Source organism: Pelobates fuscus, chromosome 11 (assembly GCF_036172605.1).
Source record: "Pelobates fuscus isolate aPelFus1 chromosome 11, aPelFus1.pri, whole genome shotgun sequence".
NCBI lineage: Eukaryota > Metazoa > Chordata > Amphibia > Anura > Pelobatidae > Pelobates > Pelobates fuscus.
In genome coordinates, this window is record NC_086327.1 from 113,914,137 (window position 1) to 113,941,176 (window position 27,040).

General features: G+C 41.5%; 1 protein-coding gene across 11 annotated transcripts in view; it reads left to right on the forward strand.

Annotated features, from left to right (window-relative positions):
• Window positions 1–27,040, forward strand: part of AGRN (agrin) — a 379,838-nt gene that overhangs the window by 142,843 nt on the left and 209,955 nt on the right. For 9 of the 11 annotated variants that reach the window (XM_063436014.1, XM_063436017.1, XM_063436016.1 and 6 more), the window contains one exon: window positions 10,709–10,756. In XM_063436014.1, the coding sequence (XP_063292084.1) occupies window positions 10,709–10,756 (48 nt within the window). Of the gene's footprint in view, window positions 1–3,725; window positions 5,551–10,708; window positions 10,757–27,040 lie in introns of those variants that run through there. The other 2 variants (XM_063436021.1, XM_063436024.1) reach the window with 1 other exon arrangement.

Consider the following 27,040-nt stretch of genomic DNA (forward strand, 5'->3'; position numbering starts at 1 on the left):
CATGTTATTGACCTCAAGCCAACAGCCTGTCCGGGTGGAATATGTGGATAATTGTTTATTGTTTTTGATTGCAATCACTGTACACATCTACATTACATTGAGCTGGTAACAGGGAGACATTTGGGTAAGGGAGAGTTCTTATTATATTTATTATATGAAGTAATCAAATGACTGACATCTCAATTCTATACATTTAATTCATGTTCCACAGTGCTTAGCACTGTACGTCCAACCTACCAACCATCCACCAACCCATCCATTCATTCATCCATCCATCCATCCATCCACCCATCAACCCATCAATCCATCCACCCGCCACATCTATCCATCTATCCATCTATCGACACACCCATCCATCCAGCAACCCACACACTCACCCACAAATCCATCCACCCACCCACCCCACCATCAATCCACCAACCCATCCATCCATTCACCCACTCATCCCCCATCCATCCATCCACCCATCCATCCACCCATTATCCATCCATCCACCTATCCATTCATCCATCCATCCAGCAACCCACACACCCACCAATCCATCCACCCACCCACCCACCCATCCACCAATCCATCCATCCATCTATATTTTCACATAGGAAGCAACAAAAGAGTTGTGGTAATTATTTTGAAGTTAGCCTTGGCTGTCCACCTATGGCCCTCACTAGCTTACTAATTCTTATGGTGAAGTTCACATATCAGGTTGTCTCCTAGATTGGGAGGGGGCCAGTTGCTAGCAGGAAGGTTAGTTGTCTCTCAGCTTATCTTACTGTTTGTGAACGAGCACGTTTAGCATCCACTAGATTTGACAAAGAAGCAATAGATTTAATGCATATCTATTGGAATGATTTGATTGGTGAGACACGGCACTGTGAGAAGCATTTGATAGGACTGCAAAACGAGCCACAGTGATGTAAAAGTAGGCAAAAAAAAACTTCAGGGAGTACTTGGTCCCATCACTGGATGGGTAAGGTTTTGCTTTTAATTATTTATATTTTTTTAGCGAAAAGTAAGGACAGCAAATGCCAGTGAAAAAGAAAACCATAGACAACAAAATTAACACAACACTATGTTATGCTTGGGGTAATCCTTTAACACAAGTTCTAGGTGAGTATCTATATTTTATTCAATGGTGCGATTTCAGAAGAAGTGACAATTCCATCTTAAATTGCCAGAAGCAGATAATTAGATTTTCATATAACACATAGCCCGTGCTTTGTGAACATGAATGCACCTTCTCTGCAGTCCCATTAACCGGATGGTAAATAATGTTTCTGTACATCATTAAAGATGCACTAAGTAATATCACTGTTTTTTCCGGAGGCTGCATCACGTGAACGGAGTTAAACACATATTTACTGTTTGAACCGCAACTGGGAAAAGCTCTTTATGGATGATTTATACCCATAATTATTTTGCCCTTTATTGCTGTTAGTTTGTTTATGGAGAAACATTTAAAGTGACGCTGTCCCAGAAACGGTGATTGTGATTGGCTCGTAGAGCATGTAGACTAATCTATAGATTGTGCTGGCAGAATTAATTGACATTATCTATTTTTGCTGAAGATGTCATCAGCCAAGCCTCACATGGAAAATGAGCTGTTGCACGGACAGAGTGATTAATTAGTATTTAAGCTCGGGTTAATAATTTCACGCAGAAGGCCAGTCTACAGATCTAACTGATTTCTTTGGCACAATATAAAGAAAATATAGTATTAGGTTTTCTTCACCTATCCTTTGCCTCCTGTCATGGCCAATTCACTCTAAAGTTTATGCAGGCCAAATAAAAACTCCTTTTGATCTGCACCGTATACATATGTTCCTTTGACACCAGGGAATGAAAAGTGCTTCCCTGCATAAGTTGGAGTACATAGGTTTCCAAAGGGAAATGAATTAATCAAAGAGGAATCCCAGATGTATTGCTTTGATAAAATAATAAATTTCTGTCTTGCAGCTATGAATTTTAGCTATGGTATGGCAGCAATTTTAAATTTTCATGTACTGCCCAACAGCATGAAAAATTGTTATGTATCCAGTAAAACATATTCGATCTGGCCAACTATAAAATGACCTGGCATTGGCAGCCTGAATTGTTTATTCTGACGATGGAAAGATTTTTTTTATTATTTAAATGTACCAGGAAAGACCAGAAAATACTAATTTGCATAACGAGTCTCTGCCGTGCCAAATTAACATGTAATATACTCCTCGCATGAGAGGTCAACTTAAAAACCTACTTTATTTATTGCTCGTTATTAAAATTGTATGCAGATTCCAACGGGGTTCACTCACTGAAACATCAATTGCAGTAAATTGAAAACTGAATTGCTAAACAGCTGATCTCGAAAAATCTCCCAATTTCGCTTTCATCGCAGTTTGACCTGGATTGTGAAATTTGGTTTTCAATTCACCACCATGTGCTCTTTAGTAAATAAGCCCTTGCCTGTAAACACACTGATTTTACACAAGAGCCCTTTTATAATAAATATTACATCTACTTGCCCTAAATATCCAGGCAGTTAGAGATCATTGATTGCTTAAATATCTGATGTACAGATTTTATTATAAATAGCAATCAGCTCAGAAGGGAATGAGTCATTCTAAAGTAACATTTAATATTCTTGAACATTTTTCAAATGCTCTATATTACTATCTTTAAGTATTTTGCATTATGTATACAGTGTACTGAGTATCATATCTCCAGTCGTATGCATACAGGCAATGAGGGGTTAATGTACTATCTGCATTCTTTTTGACAGCTTCCAATATATACTGGTACATTGTTGTTGGAGGCTAAACTATCTCCTTTTATGTAGTCTAGACCCATTCTGCATGTATTGAATGCTGGTTTTTGTTTGCTTATAAATACTGGTATTCTCCCAAAGGAGCTGGGTAGCTGATGTTGTAACATATGTTCAATCTACCAATTTGATGCCACAATTAGAATGTCATAAATTAAATTAACTCCAAGCTGAAAATAAAATATTTTCGTCATATTTTAAAATAGACTTTGCCACAAATAATTTTCACCCCTTGAAAGAAGGGCAATTTACTGAAATAACATTAGTGAATTATCATTTGATACTGAGAGATCTATTGGAGATAAGTTGGAAGTGTGACGGTGATGTAATATTAGGGATGGCCAAAAAGGTAGATCTCCTACCTCTTGTAGATGGACAACTCCTATGATACATTGTCAGCTTTAAGAGATCTTCTTTTTGACCATCCCTGGAGTGGAGTACTAAAATAGGGACTAATAATATAGACTGGACAGAAAAATCATACTTTATTAAAACTGAGCAATAATTTATCATAAACTACAAATTACAGAGATGTTAATTTCACTTTCGTTGAATGATTTTGTCTTTCTGATGTGTTAAAACCAAAACGGGGATTGTGAGCCCACTTTTAGAGCTGTGAAGTAGACAGCAGCTCTGTGCGCTGAACATACACTACACATTGGACACAGGGCACGGTTGTTAGCTGAGATGCAAAGGTTCCACTGTTGGGTGAGGTTGAGTTGCATGCAGATGGCAGTGTTTAGTGCTTGCTAAATTTGCATGGTACATGCTCTGATCTCTCTGTGGCTGGAGAACGGTGTGTGAGTGTTGGTGAGGCAGTGCTTCCCCCCCACCCCATCCCCTGTCACATAGCTGTTCAACCCCCTCCCCTTCTTTTGCTTTTGTGTGCACATACAAGGACCCTGAGGAGGCTGTGGGAAGAGAATTCCCCAAAGCGTTTAGTCTTTGTCTTGAGCTGCCTGTCAGACTCTCTTTGCCTCTTCACTTCTACATATTTCCCTATCGGATGGAGAGGTGAAGCTCTGACAGAGCATAGGAGATTGCCCGCAGACCTATAAGAGTCCCATTATATGTTCTCTGCTGGAAGGAGCTAGGAGAAGACCTGTCAGATTGTGGAGACCCAGATCCCCAACTGGAACTGTTCACTTTGTTGGAATTATAAGGAAAAAAGCTTGAATAAGAGGAGTGCATAAAGTCCTTCCAAGCAACTCATCTTGCAAGATTCCTGAGACCGGACAAGTGAATTTCTAAAGGAGCCACAATAGTGAAACAGTAGTCCTGAAGCATCCAGATGCAGGCTGTTCATGTGGAAGCACTGCAGGTGAGACTCGGTTTACCTACACAGAAACTTGACTGCGTTTGCACAAACAAATGCTGTTCACGAGCTTGCACAGGGCTGTGTGTGCTGGTCTTCTGTCATACGAGCCCCTGATGAGACTCTAGTTATCTGCCAACCCTTCCCCCCACTACACATTGCCCCTCGTCCCCTTTCTCTCTTTATTGCCTGTGCCTGGGTGACTGATGAATGGTTCAGCGTTCTATGGAAGGACCGGCAATTGATGATCCCCAGGATTCCAAACTTCCTTTTTCCCCTCCGAAGGTTGAATTGAGTGGAGGTTGTTAAGCTGCCTGAGAAGAGTACTGAAGAATGCGGTGACGAAACCCAGTGTGCTGGTGTTAGAAGAAGTGGGGGTGCTACCAAGATGAGGGGGTGTCACAAGCAGCTCTGCTTGTGAAAAAGGACTGGAAGCAGGCAGGAGGACGAAGCCGAAAGTAAAATTCAATTTCTCTGGAAGGGGAATTTCTAAGAACACAAAGTGCTGGAGACAGTTAGAAACAAGAAGCAGAAGTGCCGATAAAGAACCTTTCGTGCTATAAAAAGAAGGGACTTTTAAGCTTTTAATTAATCTGTGCATGTTGCAGAATGAGAAGTTTAAGCCTTACTGCATTCGTGCTGTGATATTTCAGCAGCAGGAAGGGATCATACTACCTCAGTCTCAGAATGAGGTACCAAGGCAATTTCTAACACATACCTATTATTCCAGTTCTCTTCCTCCATAGTATTTTTTTGGATACAGCATCAGCAGAGCGTGTACCTGTACCGACATTCTTCACCTGGACATCCCTGAGCATTTTCACATTATTTAATGGCCTAAGGGAGTTTGTGCATAGGCATCTTTGTTACCATTTTATCTTCAAGATTCTGAGGGTGTTTATGGAAGGTGTAATAGCTCATGGATGTACAGCATTAATTTTCCCATACGGCTTTTTGGAATGGGCTGCTTGAACTTTGCAAAGGCCAACGTGTTTGCGAGTCGACTGAAATTTGTGCTTGACAAACCCCAGAAGAGAAAGTACCCCCATTAATCAACGGTGGCCTTAACCACGTTGACCTTGATCCGAGTGTACCATGGTGTCCTAACTGGGGGAAAATATTGTCGTTTTGACCGGAAAGGAGGTTTAGAATGTTCTTCCTCTGTATATTAAAAGGAATATCTCATTTGTGTGTTGGGATGGAGTGTACAGCTGGATAGAGTGTTAACTTTGTGGAGACTATAGAGAGGACCTCACGAACAAAGCGTTTGCCATGACTGGCTGCCACTACCCTGGTCCGTCTAATGAGCGGGACCGTATCTACCAACATAAAGTTTCCTTGGTCGTGCGCTATTTTATGATCCCATGTAATATATGCCTGATTCTCCTTGCCACATCCACGCTTGGATTCGCCGTCCTCCTTTTCCTCAATAACTGTAGGTGTGGCCTGTCCTTAAACGTTTTATCCATCTGTTTAGCTGTCAAGCATGGTAATATAGAGATGCATGTAGGAGAGTTTGTGGACAATAGTTCAGGCTCAAAGAAATCAGTGCTCATTCATAGCCTTCATTGCCTGTTCTGGAGATGATTTGTGGAGTGCATGTGTGTGTAGATATATATCGTTATGTTGAAGTATATGCATTCACGGATGTTTGCTTCTCATTAGAACCCTAGGTTATCTCTGTGACGGGATTTGATGTTTGCATGGGAGGTGCTTCTTCACGGTTTACTGACCTAGTTTTCCTGGCCCAGTGTGGCAAGAGATCTTGAAGGCATTATATTGAATGAATGCTCATTTGCCTTCTCACTACAGACTAGGAGCTTAAGTGGTGGGGACTGGACGTGTGCGAGAGTCCAGAGAGGTTAGAAGGGGATCTCCACCCGAACTGCATTCCTTTCCCATCCAAAGCATTTAATCACTATTCTCTATTTAACAGCACTGCTGTTTGTAATCTCTTTTAGCAATGTAATATACAATCCTCTACAACAACACATACGATTTGCTGTAGGCATTGGCAAAATTAATCCATCCTTTTAAGTCTCATTAGTTTGGAAAATTGCAATTGTCAAAAATTCATTGACAAAATCCCAGTTGTCACAAAAGCCTATTATTTCTGGAAGAACAACTGCCATATTTACCATTAAAAAAAAAATGCAATGCTCATAAGACATTAAACTTAAAGCTGCCATATTTCATCAGCACTATATAGAGAAGCAGCTGTCAATGCCAACAGTCTGCACTGCAAAAGTCTTGGACATCCATGGCAAACATTGGCACTGCTGCCCCTTGGAGTCTCTGTGTCCTAGGATGCTTAGCCTTAAAGGCATGCTATAGTCATCAAAACCAATACAGCTTAATGTAGTGGTTTTGGTGTCTATATCCTGCCTCTGCAGGCTTTTCAAGGTAAACCCTGACTTTTCAGAGAAAACGGCAGTAACTCAGGCGGCCACTGGAGGTGCTTCCTCTGTCAGTGCTGCACAGTGTACAGCAATGACGTTCAGCGTATACAGCACTGAACATATGAGGAGATGCTGATTGGCATAGTGCAGCATTTTGCCGCGCATGCACAATAGCCACCCAATGCTTTCCTATGGATTATCTCAGCCATGAAGGTGGGGCTAGCTGCGACGAGAACGTGCTGCTTGGGAGAAAAGATGAGTAAAATCCCCTTTTTACTGAGATCAGACAGAGGGGTGGGCACCTAAACAGCCACTTCAGGACTATAGGGGTCAGGAATACATGTTTGTTTTCCTGACACTGTAGTGTTCCTTTAAAACTAGCTGAGCATGATGGGCCATGCAATCCTCAGCCAATGAAATTCTAGATCCATGAGAATTTTATATAAAATAGAAAAGAAAAAAAATCAGGTTGTCCTACTTTTTTATTTCTCGTCAGTAGTTGAACATGTTTTTTTTGGGGGGGTTTTAAGGAATATTTTCCTAGCAAGTTCAAATATTGCTTCAAATAAAGTTCATGCTACAATGTTTTATTTAGCATGAACAATGTTTTATTTAGTAAGCTATAGAATTTTTTAAAAACTTCAGCTTTAACACAGATTGACTATTTACATAGAAACATAGAATGTGACGGCAGATAAGAACCATTCTGCCCATCTAGTCTGCCCAATTTTCGAAATATTTTCATCAGTCCCTGGACTTATCTTATAGTTAGGATAGCCTTATGCCTATCCCATGCATGCTTAAACTCCCTCACTGTGTTAACCTCTACCACTTCAGCTGGAAGGCTATTCCATGCATCTACTACCCTCTCAGTAAAGTAATACTTCCTGATATTATTTTTAAAACTTTACCCCTCTAATTTAAGACTATGTCCTCTTGTTGTGGTAGTTTTTCTTCTTTTAAATATAGTCTCCTCCTTTACTGTGTTGATTCCCTTTATGTATTTAAATGTTTCTATCTTATCACCCCTGTGCCGTCTTTTCTCCAAGCTATACATTTTAAGATAATTTTTTTTAGCCTATGCAATTCAGTTGTACATTTACAACAATATTCTGCTAAGTTATTAACGGCCATTGGTTTAACTCACAGTATAGATTTAAGCTGCCCTGTGGTAGGGTATGATGTAGAATAGTTCTATAAGTCAAGGATGAATAATAATTTCTTGAGGCTGAGTCTTAAAGCTGAAATCATCAGTGGCCCATATTTTCATTCATTCTCTTCTACAGCCTAGATGCTTAGAACTAGGAGGAGCAATCATAAAACTGTAAAGTCAGTTGTATGTATCATTAGTGCACCTGTCATAGTATCTCATACTTGTTAATGAAACATTGTGTTAAAGAATGATTGTACAAATTATACCAAATGGCACTAACCCCACTCTATAGCTAAAAAAACAAAAGAAGGATTGGTGTATATTTAAATTAAAGGCAAAGGTTTAAAAATAATATCAGGAAGTATTACTTTACTGAGAGGGTAGTGAATGCATGGAATAGCCTTCCAGCTGAAGTGGTAGAGGTTAACACAGTGAGGGAGTTTAAGCATGGTTGGGATAGGCTTAAGGCTATCCTAACTATAAGATAAGGCCAGGGACTAATGAAAGTATTGAGAAAATTGGGCAGACTAGATGGGCTGAATGGTTATCTGCCATCACATTCTATGTTTCTATGTTGTCTTAAGGCAGTGATGACTAAAATAAGGAATTTAGGACTAGCCAGGGAACGTTGGATTTCTAATCCACAAATATCTGGGGTGCCAGTGTCCTATGGAATGTAAATACCTAAGTAATGTGTTTTCTTTTTAAATCCCAAATTAACTGAACGCGTTTTGCTTTATACAGTAATAAAATAGTAGCTCATCCCAAGAATAATGTAAGATTCTTTTTTTCTGACGTTTTAAATAACCTTTTTGTAATTGGATAATAGCGGGCAGAGATTACTGTTTTTCTAGCATTTTATTATACTGCCTTTAAACATATAAGCTCTTAGTGCCACAGCGATGACTGTGCACTGGCATTTTGCCTACATATCCCTCCTTCCTGCTGTGCCTGATAGAAGTTATTACCAGATCCCTCTATAACCAATGATATTCTCAGACTTGTATGGCAATATAATCTCATAATAAGCAAATGTTTTCCTCCTCTGCCTTAAACTCAATATGTCCAAGTAAAACTGATTAAAGCAGCAGCCAATCGCCATTTTTCTGTATTTTTCACAGCGGGGAAGTGCATTGTTCACTTGACTTTTACAAAGGTTTTAATAAAAAATGAAATAATAGGGCAGTCAAGTTTTTCTGTGCTTTATTGAGCACAGACTTTCCTGGTCATCTTGCGCATGTAACAGTTCACAGATCAGTGGTTCTCCTTGGTAAATCTGCTCGTACTGCCTTATTTTACTTTAAGGCAGTGATATTTTTGCAATGTGGGGTGTTCCCTCTAATCAGCAGCATTATATTGGCTTGCCAGTTTCCAAACCAGTGACAAGAGAAGTCAATCGGTATTTCTTGATCCTTGTTCTTTTTTAACCAGGCCATTGTTTATTTTGTTAGAAAACCCCTTATTTATTTCTTTCCTTCACTTAGCTTTTGGCTCGCACTTTGGTCCAGTTCATTACATGTAATATATTTTCTTTCTTAAAGGGATACTATAGTGCCAGAAACACAAAGCTGTATTCCTGGCACTATGGCTGCCATTGCCTCCTCCCCCTCCCCCCCTCCCTGCCCGTAATCCAGCGCCGATTTCTCTCAGCGGTGGGTCGAAGCTTCTCCTACTCCTCTGTCCCATGACGAGCAGGCTCTAATGCGCATGCACGGCTAATGCCGCGCGTGCATTAGACCTCCCCATAGGAAAGCATTAAATAAATAGTTTCTTATGGGTAAAAATCCGACGTTGGGTGCCCTCATGCAGAGCGTGAGGACGTCCCGCGTCAGATACCAGACCAAAGGTCCGTTCCAAACAATGAAACCCTTTGTTTGACAGTCACTGGAGGCAGACTTAGTGCTGCAATGTAAACATTGTAGTTTCTGTTTTGTACTAGGTGAAAAAGGGACACTGCACCCAGACCACTTCAATGAGCTGAAGTGGTCTGGGTGACTACAGTATCCCTTTAAGAATATTTTATGAGTATGGACCATCATCTCATGCAGTTTCGAATCCATGTATTGACAAATGATGGCTAATCGTGGTACTGAAGATGTTTGTAAATTGCATTTCCTATGATGTCCATCCAGCATATGCAGTGTTTGCAAAAGATTTCATGTTTCTCTATGAACCTACTGTAAACTATATATATTGCGTCCTCAACGGCTAAAATATAGAATCATTGTACTTAGAGCTATGTGGTTAAATCAATGTATCTGTTATTCTGACTGGCTGATCCTAGATGGTCTCCTGTTGGTAGCAAGTGCTGACTTGCAGAAAGATAAGTCCTGCGCTCACTCCCATCACTGGGCGGCTGCAATGACTACAGTACACATCAGCCCCAATATACATAGGGATTAAGGAGAGAGCGCAGGTAACTTGTTTTTCTTTGGTTTTTACTATATATTGGGGCTCATGTGTACTGTGGTCATTGCTGCCGCCCAGTGATGGGAGTGAGCGCAGGACTTATCTTTCTGCAAGTGCTGACTTGAACAACTGGATAGGATATACTTGGAACATGCTTTGAAAAAGGTTTATTTTTGCTGCATATTTTCTCTTTATTTATAGCCCCCACTACATTTATTTCTGTGATTTATGTTTGTATATGTGACTTGTTCCTTTCCAGACCATATATCCAGAAAAGTGAATTTGGGAACAGGGAGTCCATGGGCTGCAATCTTGGAGCTCGGGAGAATGAATGAGTAATGAATTTAATTAGGACAGGTTTTAAACTCTGCCGCTCCCCCAACTCATATTATTCTTTCACCGTGTATTGCCAGAGAATCCTATGAGTGATTTCTTAGAGTTGTAGGCCATTGACATCTGCAGGCCAGAGACTAGCATGTCTGATATATAGGGCCCGTGGAAAGATAAAAGCATTCTTTTGTTGTTAAATTATATATTTCGAATGTGAAAATGTAGAATAATGTCCGTTTTCGTGAACCCATCTATTTTGTATTAGCCACCAACACGCTTTGACTTTGTTTCTTGTTTCCCAGATAAACCAGGCAGCCATTTCCCGAGCCCGCAACCAACGCTACAGGATGGTGAGTACAAAGTAACAAAACAACATTGCATGGGTTATTACACCAGGCAGTGTTCATATGGCACACATATGACACATGGCTGTACTCAGATGGGATATGTGGAAGATAAATGTTCTGTGCTAATTTAATTCCATTACAGTATTGATGGGAGGGGTCTACCAGATGGTGGGATGATTGATTGATGTGTGGAGACGGAGGCAGGCAGTACTTCTTCCCCAGAGTCTCTAGTGATTTGTAATTTATTTTGTCAGCATTGTTTATTTTTATCTCTTTTGTAAAAAAAAGAAAGAGCTCCGTAAATCCTTTTACATTGGGGCAGTCCTTACAAGCCCTTTGTCATGGGTTAAAAAAATGATTGTATTACAGCTGTAACCTCTGGCACTGGACTATGAGTCTCATGACGCTCAGGCAGCTGAATTCTAAACCTTAGTGATTGCTATGAATTGACTTTACCAACTGTTTTTGTTTGACACGTTTTGTCCTTTTTCATTGCTCATTTTGTTCCTTTTGAGCATGACAACTTAGTCAACCTAATCAAGATTACGATTTTCGAAGTGTATTCCTGAATATACTTAATTCGTTCTAACGTGCCAGAGTGTGCTTTTATAGGCTTTAACATTTCATCTCCGCATAATGAAAGCCAGATTGCTAGCAAATGTATGGACAAGTGTATTGCGTTCTCCTTTCCCCCCAATGTTTTGGGGAGACCATGATGTCCACAGTGGAATGCTTTGCAGTGCATTGTGGGAGCATATATATATACTTCTTCAGGAAGAGTTAACATGTTACCCTTTTTAAAAAAAGATTTCATTTCAGTTTTTACTCTTTCAACGCTGATGGCTTGGCTCCCTTAGGGGTAGCAGTATTGGTAAATTGTGCCAATTATCTTCGAGGTGAACCTATTCTAAACTATGCTTCCCCACTGAATTGTTGTAATGCTATTTTCAGAGCGGTGATAGGTTGTGTACAGTCTGTTTGTTTGTAGACGCTCCCTAGTGGCTGTCTCTGACTTTAGTTTGCTTGTGCGCTTAGATGTTCCCTAGAGAGTTTTTTTGATTCTGTCTTTTTTTTTTTTTTTTTTTTTGGTGTTCGGGAGGTGGGGGGAGAGGAAGGGGTATCTTAAAGAGCCTACTGTGTTGTTTTTTTTCTTTGTTTTTCCTACTGACGCTTACTAATCTCACATAGGGTTTTAACATTGTAAGAAGAAGCAATATTGTATGTGTGTTTATGAGCTGAAAGCTATAGTGCTTGAGAACATTTTAAAGAAACCTCATCAGCGAGCTTGTGAATGAAAAAAGTATCCATGGCTCAATTATTGAAAAGAACAGCATGAAATTGCTCAATTGCCGTAAGAAAGGCTTAAAAAGAAAATCCTTCTCTGTCCAGAGCAAACAGTTATATATCTCTAAGAAAGAGGACACTTAAGGGCTTAATTACTGTGCCCAGTATGCAGTACCACTTAAAACTGGCAGTCAAATCCGCCTGGGCAGAGACCATACCCATAAAGTATTACTTTAAAGGTATTATGTACCTTTAAATATGTATGAAAGGGTTTTCTATGTTGCCATAACAATTTTCATGCCAATCAATATGCTGCTATAGGGACATTCAAGCTTTTAAAGCTGTAAGGATCCAGGAGGGGGCAATTCATTGAATTTTAAATAATCACTCAATATCCTCCGTTTAAGGCATTTTATTAGTTCACTGTGAATTGAATTGCAAAGTTTAGATTTTTTTTTTTTTTTTAAATTTAAGATATTTTTGTCGACAATTTGGAATTCTGTTTCAATTCAACGTTTAGTGTGCATCCGTGTGTGGTAGTAGAAACATAGAAACATAGAATCATATAAGGTGACGGCAGATAAGAACCATTCGGCCCATCTAGTCTGCCCAGTATTTAAAATACTTTCATTAGTCCCTGACCTTATCTTATAGTTAGGATAGCCTTATGCCTATCCCACGCATGCTTAAACTCCTTTACTGTGTTAACCTCTACCACTTCAGCTGGAAGTCTATTCCATGCATCCACTACCCTCTTAGTAAAGTAATATTTCCTCATATTATTTTTAAACCTTTGCCCCTCTAATTTAATAAAACAATAGAATAAATACTGCACCAGTCAACGAAATGACAACTTGGGATCAATCTAAAAAACACAAATAACATAACAGTGAAAAATGTATATATATATATAATGATAGACCCCTTATGTAGAGTAAAACTCACAGGATTTAGAGCCGTCTCAGGCTCTATATAATATGCAGGAGGGTGCCTTAAAAGGCTAAAACAATATCCTTGAGGAGAGCAGCACAGGATACAAAGTGCAGAATCCCAAATTTATTAAACAAATAAACAATTAAAACAGGGACAATAAGCAGTGTATAAATAGTATACTAGGCACAAAGCCTAAAAAACACCGCAGAGTAAATAAGAAAAAGTCCCAGATACAATACTTTGGTCTAGTAGCAAACGCGTTTCAACTCCAGCTGGAGTCTTCTTCAGTGCTTTTTTAAGATTTTTTTTTATAGGGACAATGGTCCCTTTAGGCAGTGCTGTATGCAGTGGCATAACTAGAGCTTTTGCCGCCCAGTCTTGCGCATACACTCACACATACATTTAATTTCCTGTGGCTTTATTGTTTTTGGCCCTTCCAGCCTTCCTACCTTTGGGAGAGGTAGTGTGGGCCCTGTCCCTGGGATCCAGTGGGGATCTTCTCCCTGGTGTCCAAAGGCTCCTGTATTTTCCAGTTCTTCACTGATCCCTATTGCGCTGTTCAATGATGCTGGGCTGGAGTGATGTCATATTCCGTCTCCCGGCATCACCACAGAGGACGCGCAAGGGTGCAGCGAAGAGCTGGAAGAACATCAGCGCTCCCTCGCCGCCTGGCTCCTCTCCTATCCCGGTACATTTATGTCCAGGAAAGCAGGTGCCTACTCTGTCTTGGTAAATAAGTGCCTGCTTCGGGGGGCACTCTAAGGTGTACACCTTCTTGGTCCCCTGTGACAGGCCATTGGCCCACTCCTCGTGGTGCCCCCCACAAAACAGTCCTCCCTAGCTACGCCACTGGCGATATGTTACGAGTTCACAATGCACTAGTATACCTCTCAATTGCCATAAATGCAAAGATGCCGTTTTTATTTAGATCCCTTATTTTACAGACCCAGGTTGTAATAAGTCCCCAGAAAGAGCAGTGTGAGCAAATTATTAAAGGCTCAAAAAATGATCCCAAAGACTCCCTGTACTTCAAAACCACTACCGTAAGCTGTTGTGTTGATGGTGCTTAGATTGTCCCTTTAAATTCACTGTGAATGTTTTCAGTGGAGCTGTCAGAAGAACTACCGGTCACTTTGGTTGCCAATATTCCCACACTCTCATCTCAAATGCATCCCTTGTTTGGAGATATGCCCTTGGCAGTGATCTCAACATGGAGTAATCTGATTGGCTGACTGCATGCCCACTTGGATGACACGTTCTCTTTTAGGGACTGTGACTGCTCTTTATCAGTGATGTCACCCCATACACGCTATGATGTCATAACTCCCAATCACAGGAAGTGACCTTTGCGCTGCAGATGTTAGTGAAGTAATTTTTTTTTTTTTTTTAATTGCTCAGGAAGTCTTGGGGCATAATATTTAATAACTTCTGGACTGATCATCTCAGCCAAGCTGAGCATCATGGGGAACGTAGTCCACAAACATCTACCATGCAAGCATTAGTAACCGCTGGTCTAGAATAATTATAGGATTCCACCACTTTCTGTTTATTATCTCCTCCGGCTGCTAAATGAGTTTGAGCATTCACTGCAATCTCTATTACCATCATTGCTAATGTGACATAGTTCCTAATTCCACTGTGAGTACGAATGTGTGTCGAGTGCATGTTTAAATCCAGGGGACATTTTTGCTTTAGGATGAAGAATCTACATCTTAAAATCTGCTTTATTAACATTATGTTTGATTTCAGAGGGTAAATCTTATTTTTCAACGTGCACACCCTGAGCGTAGACGATTTGCCAATTAATTTTGAAACAACTTGTGTTTCCTCAAAATGTAATATACAACAAAATCAGATTAAAGAGGAACTGTGTCTAATGAGATTTTGCATAAATGAGCAGTTAGCTAAAGTTACTTTTGGGCTGTGCTATTTTGTTTATTTATTTATTTATTTTTTTATAAACGATCTCCTTGGCTGGTGAGAAGTGCAGAGAGTGTTTTTTGGTCATTTTATATTTTAAAGCTTTATGTCCTTTGACTGTTGTAGAAAGAGTTTTGTTAACAATTGTAAGGGAACAATGTTGCCTCGTTCTTTTAATAGTAGTTCTGCAGCTTTCTATTTTATTTTATCATTGTTTTAACCCCTTAAGGACCAAACTTCTGTCATGTGTCCTTAAGGGGTTAAAGCACATCAGCTCCCTGAAAATCACTTCTTGAACAGAAACGGTTAATTCTTTCTCTCCCAAACCTCAGACAATACAAAATTAAATCTACAGGATAAACACTCACTTCAACCAGTTTACAAATAATTTTCGCCACCAGAGCTCTGTTTACTCCCTATGCATCGTGCAGAAATTCTGTAAATACATTGACAATCCCTTCTCCAGCACTGTATTGGAGCTACTACGGCTCAAAAATACAAGGCCGCGTTCCAGCAGCCAGGAAAGTGGGGAGCTTTGCAGGGGCTGGGGTGGCTGTCTGCATTTCCCTGTATAATATAATGTCTTGTTTTAACCAGGCTAGTGGTCTTACAACCAATATAATTAAATGTAAATACTTATGTATTAAACATTAGGATTAAATCACTTGTGGTCATGTTGTTTTGAGTAACCCTTTACAGTCAATATAAAAAAAAATTAAACATGTTCCCTGCTAAGCACGTTTAATTACAGCAAAGCGAGTTTTCCTTGCTCCTACTAAGAGTGTGTTCCAGTGGTGTGCATGAAGCTACAATAAATTTGACTTCGAATGGAGAGTAGGGTGGTTTAGACATTAACCACCCAACATTTAGTTCACTTTTACTTTCAGCCAAAATATGAAGAATTGTATCACAGCATTTTGTTGGTTGAATTCCAATACATAACATCTGAATTCAACGAAATAATTTTCTTGTTTCAACTGTGAACAACATCTGCTATGAACGTGTGGTGTCCTGCACTACCTTTGAAGACTGGACACATTTCTAGTTGGACTTTCTTTATTATGATAACACATAGACATGTTTTTTTTAAAGAGACAAGTACCAAAAAGCACTACATCTTCATGTATTAGTTTTGGTGCATAGATGGTCTCTCTGAGTAACAGCAATGTTTACATTTGGACAAAAACATGCATTCCTCCTTAAAGGACCACTATAGTGCCAGGAAAACATACTCGTTTTCCTGGCACTATAGAGCCCTGAGGGTGCCCCCACCCTCAGGGACCCCCTCCGGCCAGGCTGGATGGAGAGGAAGGGGTTAAACTTACCTCTTTCTCCAGCGCCGGGCGGGGAGCTCTCCTCTTACTCTCCGCCTCCTCTCCTCCTCTTATGCTGAATGCGCATACGCGGCAAGAGCCGCACGCGCATTCAGCCAGTCTCATAAGAAAGCATTTACAATGCTTTCCTATGGACGCTGGCGTCTTCTCACTGTGATTTTCACAGTGAGAATCACGCAAGCGCCTCTAGTGGCTGTCAATGAGACAGCTACTAGAGACTGGATTAACCCAAATATAAACATAGCAGTTTCTCTGAAACTGCTATGTTTATAGAAAAAAGGGTTAACCCTAGCTGGACCTGGCACCCAGACAACTTCATTAAAGGACCACTCTAGGCACCCAGACCACTTCAGCTTAATGAAGTGGTCTGGGTGCCAGGTCCAGCTAGGGTTAACCCATTTTTTCCTAAACATAGCAGTTTCAGAGAAACTGCTATGTTTGTGAATGGGTTAAGCCTTCCCCTATTTCCTCTAGTGGCTGTCTCATTGACAGCCGCTAGAGGCGCTTGCGTGATTCTCACTGTGAAGATCACAGTGAGAGCACGCAAGCGTCCATAGGAAAGCATTATGAATGCTTTCCTATGTGACCGGCTGAATGCGCGCGCAGCTCTTGCCACGCGTGCGCATTCAGCCGACGGGGAGGAGAAAAGGAGGATCGGAGGAGGAGAGCTCTCCGCCCACCGCTGGAAAAAGGTAAATTTTAAACACTTTCCCCTTTCCAGAGCCGGGCGGGAGGGGGACCCTGAGGGTGGGGGCACCCTCAGGGCACTCTAGTGCCAGGAAAACGAGTATGTTTTCCTGGCACTAGAGTGTCCTTTAAGCTGAAGTGGTCTGGGTGCCTATAGTGGTCCTTTAAGATCTTTTTATTGAAGATCTTTGTATTTGGTGCCATCACGTGCGTCATTATCAGGCCAAATACCAAGATACCGCCACTCTGGTCCCAGTTCCTCTCATCTTAACTGCATACCTTGTTGGGAGATGTCTGCTTGGCAATTCTCTACACAAGGACTTCACGTGTTGACTAACTGAAATGCCCTCTGCAATGACATGCTATCTTTTTAGTTGTGCTTGCCATTGCTTTGGTGACCTGTTTTATCTCACTTGTATGGCTTTTGGGGGCCCTGCTCCCTTCCCATCGAAATTTCATATCTCCCAACCTTGGGAAGCACTATAGATGCTTGTGAACTTTGTTTCCAGTGATGTTCAGAAAGTCTAGATGCAAAGGTGACACATTCTCAGAGCAACCATAATATTTAGTCGATGGACTAACTTCTGAAAATATTCTCTCAGCTGACTGAGCATCATGGAGCTATCAAACATCCACTTCGCCAGTATTAGGCACCACTGGTCTAGAATAATGATAGGATTCCATCACTTAGTGCTTATTGCCTCCTCAGCTGCTAAATTGGTTTGAGCAATCTCCATTATTGCTAGTGTGACAATGTCCTAATTCCAATATAATTAACTATGTGTGCATGTTTGAGTGTGTAAGGATGTTGGCTGTACATCAATGCTATGTTTTTTTACATCAATGCTATGTTATTTCAGAGAGTCTTTCTTATTTTGTCAGTGTATAAATCCTGCTCAAAGGGAAAAACTGCTGCATAAACCCATACCGTCGATCTTTGGCTAATTCATTTTGAAACATCTTATGTTTCTCCCAAATTAAATAAACAACAAAATTGCATTAAAGAGGCATTTGTGCCTAACTGACTGAGTAGCTAACGAAAAGTTAGCTGTGACTTGTGCTATTTATTTTTCAAAAACTCTCTGCGTGATGACACCGAACCTGGCTGGTGTGTCTCCATGAGATACATTGAACTGGACCAGAGATCATCATGATTGATGATATTACTGTACACAGGTCAGGCTACAGAGGGGACTGTCTCAGCTCTGCATTCTAGGTTACAAGTTTTTTTTTTTTTTTATGTTGTTTTTTACAAAGGAAGGTCTTGTAGTCTACATTAAAGTGACAATATAGTCATCGGTACAGCTTCATTAGTTGTTATGGTGTGTATAGTATGTTTCTGCAGCCTTTTTAATGTAAACACGGCCATTCAATGAAAAGGCAGTGTTTACATTACTGCGTAGGAACACTCAGGCGGCCACTAGAGGTGCTTCCTGGGTCAGTGCTGCACAGTGTGATGCTGATAGTCTCAGTGCTGTGTTTTTGGAAAGCACTGGATTGACTGAGATCATCAATTTTCATTATATAAGCCAAGGAGTTAGAGCAGGGGCATGGCCATCCGCAACAGAACCCCCAGGGCATTTGAAAAAAGGTGAGTAAGCTTACCTTTTACCTTGCTGACAGGGGGCCTAAATATCTCTATCATTGTTTCTATTTCTGACACTATAGTGTTCCTTTGAGAATAAATCTATAATAATTAATAATAAAATATAATTTACTTTTATTGTTAGAGTGTTCCTTTAAGTACCTACTGACCAGTAGCAGAACCTGGAACAGATACAATTTACAGATACCTGCAGGTACCATCTCCACTTCCGTTTAATACATTTCAGGAGTGTAGGTCTGGAGTGTACCACCACCAGAACACATCTCAATCCCCACTGCCCTTCTGCACAACTCTCTGATACAGACACAAGCATTATAACATGATATCATGTTCTCAGAACTTCAGCTGCTTATAGAGTTTGCTTCAAAAATAACAGGAGAGAGACTATTGTTGCCAAGGGAAACAATATTCTACTCCCTTGTTAGATGGCCAGGTAACGATGGGTTGTTTCTTGCCATTCTTACGGTCATGACTTTACAGAAACGACACCTTTTAAAATGATATCCCTCGACGAGGTCACCATGAGAAACCTGTGCAACCACGTGCCTCCTTTCCTATCGTCTTTCTGACCCCAGAGGAATAGAGAACACTCAGAAATATGTCATGAAACTCTGTAAGGAAAACGCAGCTCTGTGATACCTCTCTAGTGCTTTCAGTCTGTTATAGCAGGGCAGTAAGCCCTCCAGCTCTCCATCTGCAGCTATCCATGGTGCAGGAAATAGCCCGTCAGATACGTGCATCTGAAATAACAAAGTCAACTTGTACGACTTCCTCTTCAAAGCAACCTTTCTGCACTCCACCTGTCCTCTGCATATTGAGCCAGGGTCAGGCGCAGTTCAGATGTTCATTTGGGAAATAACATATTAATTTAACCATTTCATGCCAGATTGTGATCCAGGGCTGTCATAATATCCTAGAGCGTGTAGAACCTTTTGCCCTTACGGGGTTAATAAGTAATAGTAAGGGTTCTACTGTGAACATTACTGTGGAACACAAATGAGAAAGATCAAGCACCATGGGCGTAGGAACCCAAAAAAATCTGGGGGGATGGCATTTTTACTCGCCGGGTATATTCTTATTCCGTAAACTAGGAGTTGTTTATCCCATTGTACAGCGCTACGGAATTTGCAGTCGCTATATAAATGATTAAATAATAACATTAAAGGGTCACTACAAGGAAGGGGTTTTACTTACCCGTATACAGCGCCGGGATCCTCCTGATTAGAACCACCCCTACCCTTCCCATGAATATTAAAACCACCCATACCCCTTTCATGCACAAAAGAACCCCACCTACCCCTTCCACGCATTTTAACCCCCTACCCCTTCCATGCATATTAGTACCCCCTAACCACTTCCATGCATATTAGTACCCCCTAACCCCTTCCATGCATATTATAACCCACCCTACCTCTTCCATTCATATTAGTACTCCCCTAACCCCTTCCAATAATTTTTCTACCTCCCCCCTCCTCCCATCCATATTAGTAGCCCCCCTAAACCCTTCCAATTATTTTTCTACCTACCCCTCTCCCCCTATCCTTATTAGTAGCCCCCCTAACTCCATTTTTGGGGGCCCTTTACACAGCTCAAGGTCTGGGTCCCAGGGTCCACCTTCACGTTCCACCAATGAGTTTGTTCACAGGGGGTGGAGTGTGTAGGGGATGTCCTGATATTCTCCCCCCCTCCCTCCCTGTTTCTTTCTCCCCCCTCCCTCCCTGTTTCTTTCTTCCCCTCCCTGTTTCTGTCTCCCCCCTCCCTCCCTGTTTCTTTCTCCCCCCTCCCTGTTTCTTTCTCCCCCCTCCCTGTTTCTGTCTCCCCCCCTGTTTCTTTCTCCCCCTACTCCCTCCCTGTTTCTTTCTCCCCCCTACTCCCTCCCTGTTTCTTTCTCCCCCTACTCCCTCCCTGTTTCTTTCTCCCCCCTACTCCCTCCCTGTTTCTTTCTCCCCCCTACTCCCTCCCTGTTTCTTTCTCCGCCCCTCCCTGTTTCTTTATCCCCCTCCCTGTTTCTTTATCCCCCCCTCCCTGTTTCTTTATCCCCCCTCCCTGTTTCTTTATCCCCCCTCCCTGTTTCTTTATCCCCCCCTCCCTGTTTCTTTATCCCCCCTCCCTCCCTGTTTCTTTATCCCCCTTCCCTCCCTGTTTCTTTATCCCCCCTCCCTCCCTGTTTCTTTATCCCCCCCTCCCTCCCTGTTTCTTTATCCCCCCCTCCCTCCCTGTTTCTTTATTCCCCCCTCCCTCCCTGTTTCTTTATCCCCCCTCCCTCCCTGTTTCTTTATCCCCCCTCCCTCCCTGTTTCTTTCTTCCCCCCTCCCTCCCTGTTTCTTTCTTCCCCCCTCCCCTACCTGTGTTGTAGCTGTGTACTGTCCGCGGGTACAGGGAGCTTTTGTTTCCTGTATCCGGCGGACTAACAGGAAGTGCACACTCAGTGTTCACTTCCTTTTAGTCCGGCCGGGTACAGGAGACAGATGCTCCCTGTACCAGCGGACTATGCAGGGCTCGGCCACGCTACATTGAGGGAGTGACAGGAGGGAGCGCTGAGCCCGGGCAGAGCTGCAGCCGCCTGAGGCTCTCTGCAGAGCGCTCGGGCGGCTGCAGCAAAAGGGGGGCCGGCGGAGCTGGGGGGGATTTCCCCATTACCTGTCCCCGCCGCATGATTTGCTGGGGGGGATGCGTCCCCCCATCCCCCCCCGGTTCCTACGCCCATGTCAAGCACCTTAGGGTATATATGGATCATAGCTCTTCATAACCACTTTTATATGTCTGTGGGCTGTAGCTATTACTTGCTCATTGAGTTACTTTGTGCCATGAGGTCAACCCACATACGGAAACTGTGACATTCTAAGAATCGATCCCTCTAACGCTAGAGAATCCTGTTACTATACAATATGAAAAGAACAGGTCCCATGCACAAAACATGTTTAATAAGTGGAAGAGCAATATCAGATTTCTGCTTTGAGTGGATGCCACCTCAACCCCTCTGTTCCTGTGTGTCCAACTTGTCTGGTTAAAACGACATGTCTGTTTGTCCACCCACTGTAAAGCGCCGCGGGATTTGTTGGCGCTCTATAAATAATAACATAATAATAATAATATGACAACAAAGTGCTACGATTTTAAAGCAGCACTGTTGTATATCTTCCCATGGCTTCTGTCCCTCCTTAATGAGATATATGGACACCTTGGAAACACCAAATCAAAGAACATTTAGATGAGTCCAGGTTCCATGAAAGCACAGTGGGAATGTCAGATACACTATATTTTTCTAAGCACATATAGTTTGTGACTATATCCAGGAGCGTATGAAAAGCCCTACCCTGTTCTATGTGGAAACCGAGCTATAAATCAGTGTGGAATCCACTATGTACTTTACAAACTGCAGGGCAGCACAAGAAAAGTGTGGGCCTATTTTGGCTGTCCAGAATCAGGAAATGAAAGCAACATGCCATGAAAAAAAGCAGATAAGTTGGTGTACCATAGCTTCACGCTCAGGGTAGCATCGACCCGATGTTTTCTCCACACAAGGGTTAACGAGTAGGATATAAAAAGAATTCCGTTTTCATGCATGTCATTTAAATTACATCTCAGCAGGTGGAGTTTAGGTGCCTCTATTAACAGATTTATTTAAATTGGTTCTGTGTGGTTGTGCACGCATTAAGTAGCACCTGTCTTGCGTTAGCATCCAATTGTGGGTAATTTGAACACTTGTTTTTAATTTACGTAAGTTCCTTAAATATGTGCCTCGTTGGACCAGGTGCTTACATAATGGCACTGTAAGAACACATGGCTTTCACTGTCTATATCAATGAACCGAAACAGTGTTTGCCGTTCGGTTTTATTTTGCAGAATAGTAAACAATGGAATGAGATCGAACGTGAGGATATATCATGTAATTACGTGGCATTTGTCATGATTATTTTTCATTGACACTATATTTGCTTCACAGTACCTCATACGGTGCACAAATCAATAGATCTAATACCTGTAGTACTGTAAAGGCAGTTTAATTGCTACTGGGGTCTCCAGTTTGTCTCTGTTGTTGCACATATAGGAATGTATTACACCATTTGTCAGCCATAGACAGGCTTAAGCATCAGGGAGTGCTATGTCCAAATAAAAGTGGGCAATTCATTTTAAGGCATGTTATTGAGATGATGTCATTACTTGAAGTCTGCATAGGAGTGACCCCTAGTTATAAATTCGGTGCCGTACGTGCGCCATAATTATCCTTGACTTGCATAGGGACCGACCCTTGCTCACACCCTCGAAAAGCCTTAATTTGTTCATGTATAACATATATCTTCCAGTATGTGTGTTAAAAGCAGAAGCTGAGATGGTACACAGATTGCCAGCCTGTGTTAGCAAGCTGTATATGCCCTGCTGTGCTGGTAAACAGGGGACCAACCAGTGTTAATGAGGAAGGCATGTGCTGCTCAACTGGTAGGCAGGGTGCCAATTTGTGATTAACCAACTGCATGTGCAACATTTGTTGTTAATCTGGCAGTACATACACAGTCAAAAGCAAGTATTTCAAAGCTACAGATACGGGTTCCAAATCAAGACTGCCCTGGGTGAAATGGAACACGTGGCATATATATATATATATATATATATATATATATATATATATATAGTGTGTTGCTTGTATTTGGAACATTGAAGGAGTTGATCAATTACTTAATTCTTATTCCTTTTAATTTCAGGGCTACAAAACTGTATTATCTTTTAATTATTTTACTATATTGCTTTATATTTGAAAACAGAACTCAACAGGGTCTTTATTTAATACGTGTATAAAATCCCTTCTATTGATACATTTAAGGAACCTTGAACTTTAGAGGTGCCTCGGTAACATGCTTCTTTTGCACGTTTGTATCGCCCGTGTAATTTGTATAAGTCTATTTGCATGCGCTGTGTAATGTAATGTGCGTATATTCACCATAGCTGCTTAGAATGCTGTATCTCAAGATACTTTACATCGGAAATTCATTGATAACGATATTAATATAACTGAAGCAGCGCTAATATTTTTACTGCAACCACATTTCAGTGCTTCCAGCAAAACTTAATTCATACCCTGGGAGGATAATAATGCTCAACTCCATCTAGCTTTTCCTGATCTATTGTCTTAATATTAACGTCAAAGCTTTTAATTTCTTTTATCGAGTCTGTACAAGAATCAGGTATATTCTGTTCCTGCCAGTTACATCCCAGAACTTAATGAGGTTATTGCTGTATGATAGTACAGCTTGCTTTATTACATTTCATTTTTGTGACCAGACCTTCTGTGTCTAAGGCTGCAGCCTACTGTGGTCGGTTTAATTCCTCGAGTGTGTTCTCTAGCCCGGCCTTGTCTTACCTAAATGAGCAGGGAAAGACACACACACCTATTAAAAAAATAAATCAAGATAATTTTAGCTTATGTTTTAAAGGGATATATAAGCAAAAAAGAGTATACACACTAAAGATATGTGATAAAAAAAACGTACAACTGAAAGTGATCCCAGGTGTACCTCACAGACACATAAAGAAGAAGTCCTTCAGGGAAGAAGTCCTACATCTTATCGGACGAAACGCGTTGGATTTTCTCTTTATGGACCTTTGATTCGTATTTTATTTTGTATTTTATTATTTATGTGTATTTGGCTGTCTGCATATACCTGCTCCTGAATTTCCTATTGGATTTGTGACCACACTGTTTGGAGTTCCATGTTATATGGAGACACACGCTCTTTTTGAGATTCTTATATGTAAGTGCGACCAATAAATGTGATTTTTGTACTTTTTTTTAACAAACTTCACTATCTTTGATTGTCTTTATCCTCATATATTCCATGGGATGATATTCAAGCATATTCATCATACATCATACTACCCCTGAGAGGGTGAGAAGCCTGATTTCACGTTTGTTTGTGAGTGTATCTGTCGCCACAAATAAATATACACTCTATTTTATACTGTATTACGCTATGTCAGTTTCTTGATTTTTATACAGATCGGATTTTTATCTGATTTCAGGTTGTTTCAGATTTTTTGTATATATATTTAACGTATTCTGGGTGTTTTCCACTTTCTACTTGGTTGTATGTTTTAAAGGGACCCTCTACAGACATTTATTTCTAATGCTGGAGAGTTCTACTACTACTAATATTTAGGTTACTTATCTCAAATCCAGTGGCGAGGTAGTCTTTTGCCACAGGTCTGCTATGCCTCCAGGAGATCATCGCAAATGTGAATCACCTAGGCCAGCCCAATGCTTCTCATAGAGAGGCATTAAGGCCCCAGAGTGCCTGTGCGGAAACCAATGCACAGTAGAATGCTCCTCATAGAGTACTGCAAAGATCCCTTCTCTATGAGAATCATTGCCTTCTGCTTGAGTGAGCGCTCAAAGTGAGTAAGGAAGAGCACCATCCCGGATGTCTGAATGACTTCCAGAGGAGTACAAGTTTAGACATTTGGTATTTTTAGAAAAAAAGACAAAGGGGATACTCAGTTAACACCTAAAGCCCTGCAGCAATATGAGAGGGTATAGAAAAAAGCTCTATTTTCATATATTGATGATTTTCTATTGCTATATATGTATGTGTATGATGGCCATTATATATAATAAACAGCATTCATAGCACCAAACACTAAACCAGTTATACACCAGCAATAAAGCTTACAAAGGGTCAAAGAAAAAAAATTCTCAGCTGCGTCAGGCGGTTTTATATGACCATTCGATGCTTGCGCATTACGTGCGTACATATAAATTCCTTCACTGTTGCAAAAGAGCAAAAGTGCTTTAAACCCCAGCCAATCTCCGGAACTGTCAGTCTGGGCACTAAGAACAGAAGGCTTGACAATCCGGCGTGACGGCCTCATTAATTAGGAATAATGCAGCTTTTATAAACAAACAAGGTAGTTGCCTAGAAAACTTCTTTCTTCTCTGGCAAAACATTGATTTATGAAATGGCAGCTTGTGTGCCCCTCCCATCTTGGGTAGAGCATTAATACTGCTTGTCATCACACCACTGGCCCAGTAATTAATCCCTCCTGAAGTACTGCTGAGAGATGTCAGAACAGCCAGACAGAATTTAATTATCTTAATATTTTCATTTATTTTTGTGGGGGTTTTTTTTGTATGTGGCCTGGCCCAATTCTTACTCCTACTTTGCAACTTTTTTTGTCAATAGGTTTCCCGTGTAGAAAACCTACATACCTCAAAAATAAAACGTTAGATTGTTTGTAAGTGTAACAAAATAATTACGCATGCCTAATTTTGGTTAATATCTACTCACAGCTTTTTATTACCAGGGACTGTTCTGTACGTAGAGTGCTAGTGAGAGGCACACTTTGTGGTATGTGGCAGACAGAACCAGATCTATATGTCAGGGTGGATATTTAGGTACCCCCAGACACTAAGTACCAATGTGGGGTATGTTAATACCCCACATTGAGAATGTGAATGCTGTGTGTGAATGCTGTGGACAGTGTGTGAATGCTATGTTAAGAGTGTGAATGGAGAGGGTGAGGTATAATGATTTGGGCAGGGAGTGAATTCAGAGATTAGTGTATAATGCAGTGTGTAGGGTGTGATTTCAGAGTATGGAGTATTCATACTTTGGGTCGGGAATTAGTGCAGACAGTGGGATAGAATGATGTGTGAAATCAGCGAGTGTGATATGAATGATTTGTGCAGAGTGTGAATGCAGGAGGTGGAGGAGTATAGATGTTTTGTTCAGGATGTGAATGCAGAGGGCGTGGTCTGAATGCTGTCTTGTATAGTGTACGAATGCAGAAAGGTGGGGTAGAGTGTAAAATGAGAGGTTGGGTATGAATGTTGTGTGCAGGGTGTGAATGATGTGCAGGGCCGGACTGGCCCACCGGGATACCGGGAAATTTCCCGGTGGGCCGCGGCACCTGGGGGGCTGGAGGGAGACAGGGAGCCCTGCTCTTTATATTTTAATAATATTGCTTCCGACGGCCGCATTGTCGGTGCCGCCGGGTGGCCGGTCCGGTGGCACACTCTGAGGGTTTATACTTACCTTGCAGCCGGCGGCCCCATTTCCTGTGCTGACAGCTGTACCTGCTGTCAGTATCAGTGAGTGAGCCGGGCGGCCGCCTAAGCGATCCGGCGGCACACTCACTGATACTGACAGCCGTGCAGCTGTCAGCAGAGGAGGACTGAGGGAGGGGGCGGAGCTAACTACCATGCTCCCTCGCGGTTCCCATAATTCCTTGCATCTACACATCATAGAGTAATCACTACTCTATGATGTGTAGATGCTGGGAATTATGGGAACCGTGAGGGAGCATGGTAGTTAGCTCCGCCCCCTCCCTCAGTCCTCCTGTGACAAGTTAAGGAGGCACACAGAAGGGGAAGGGGGGGGCAAATAGAGGGTAAGACAAATAGAGGGGAAGGGGGGGGGGGCAAATAGAGGGTAAGACAAATAGAGGGGAAGAGGGGTAGACAAATAGAGGGGAAAGGGGCAAATAGAGGGGTTGGGGTAGACAAATAGAGGGGAAGGGGGCAAATAGAGG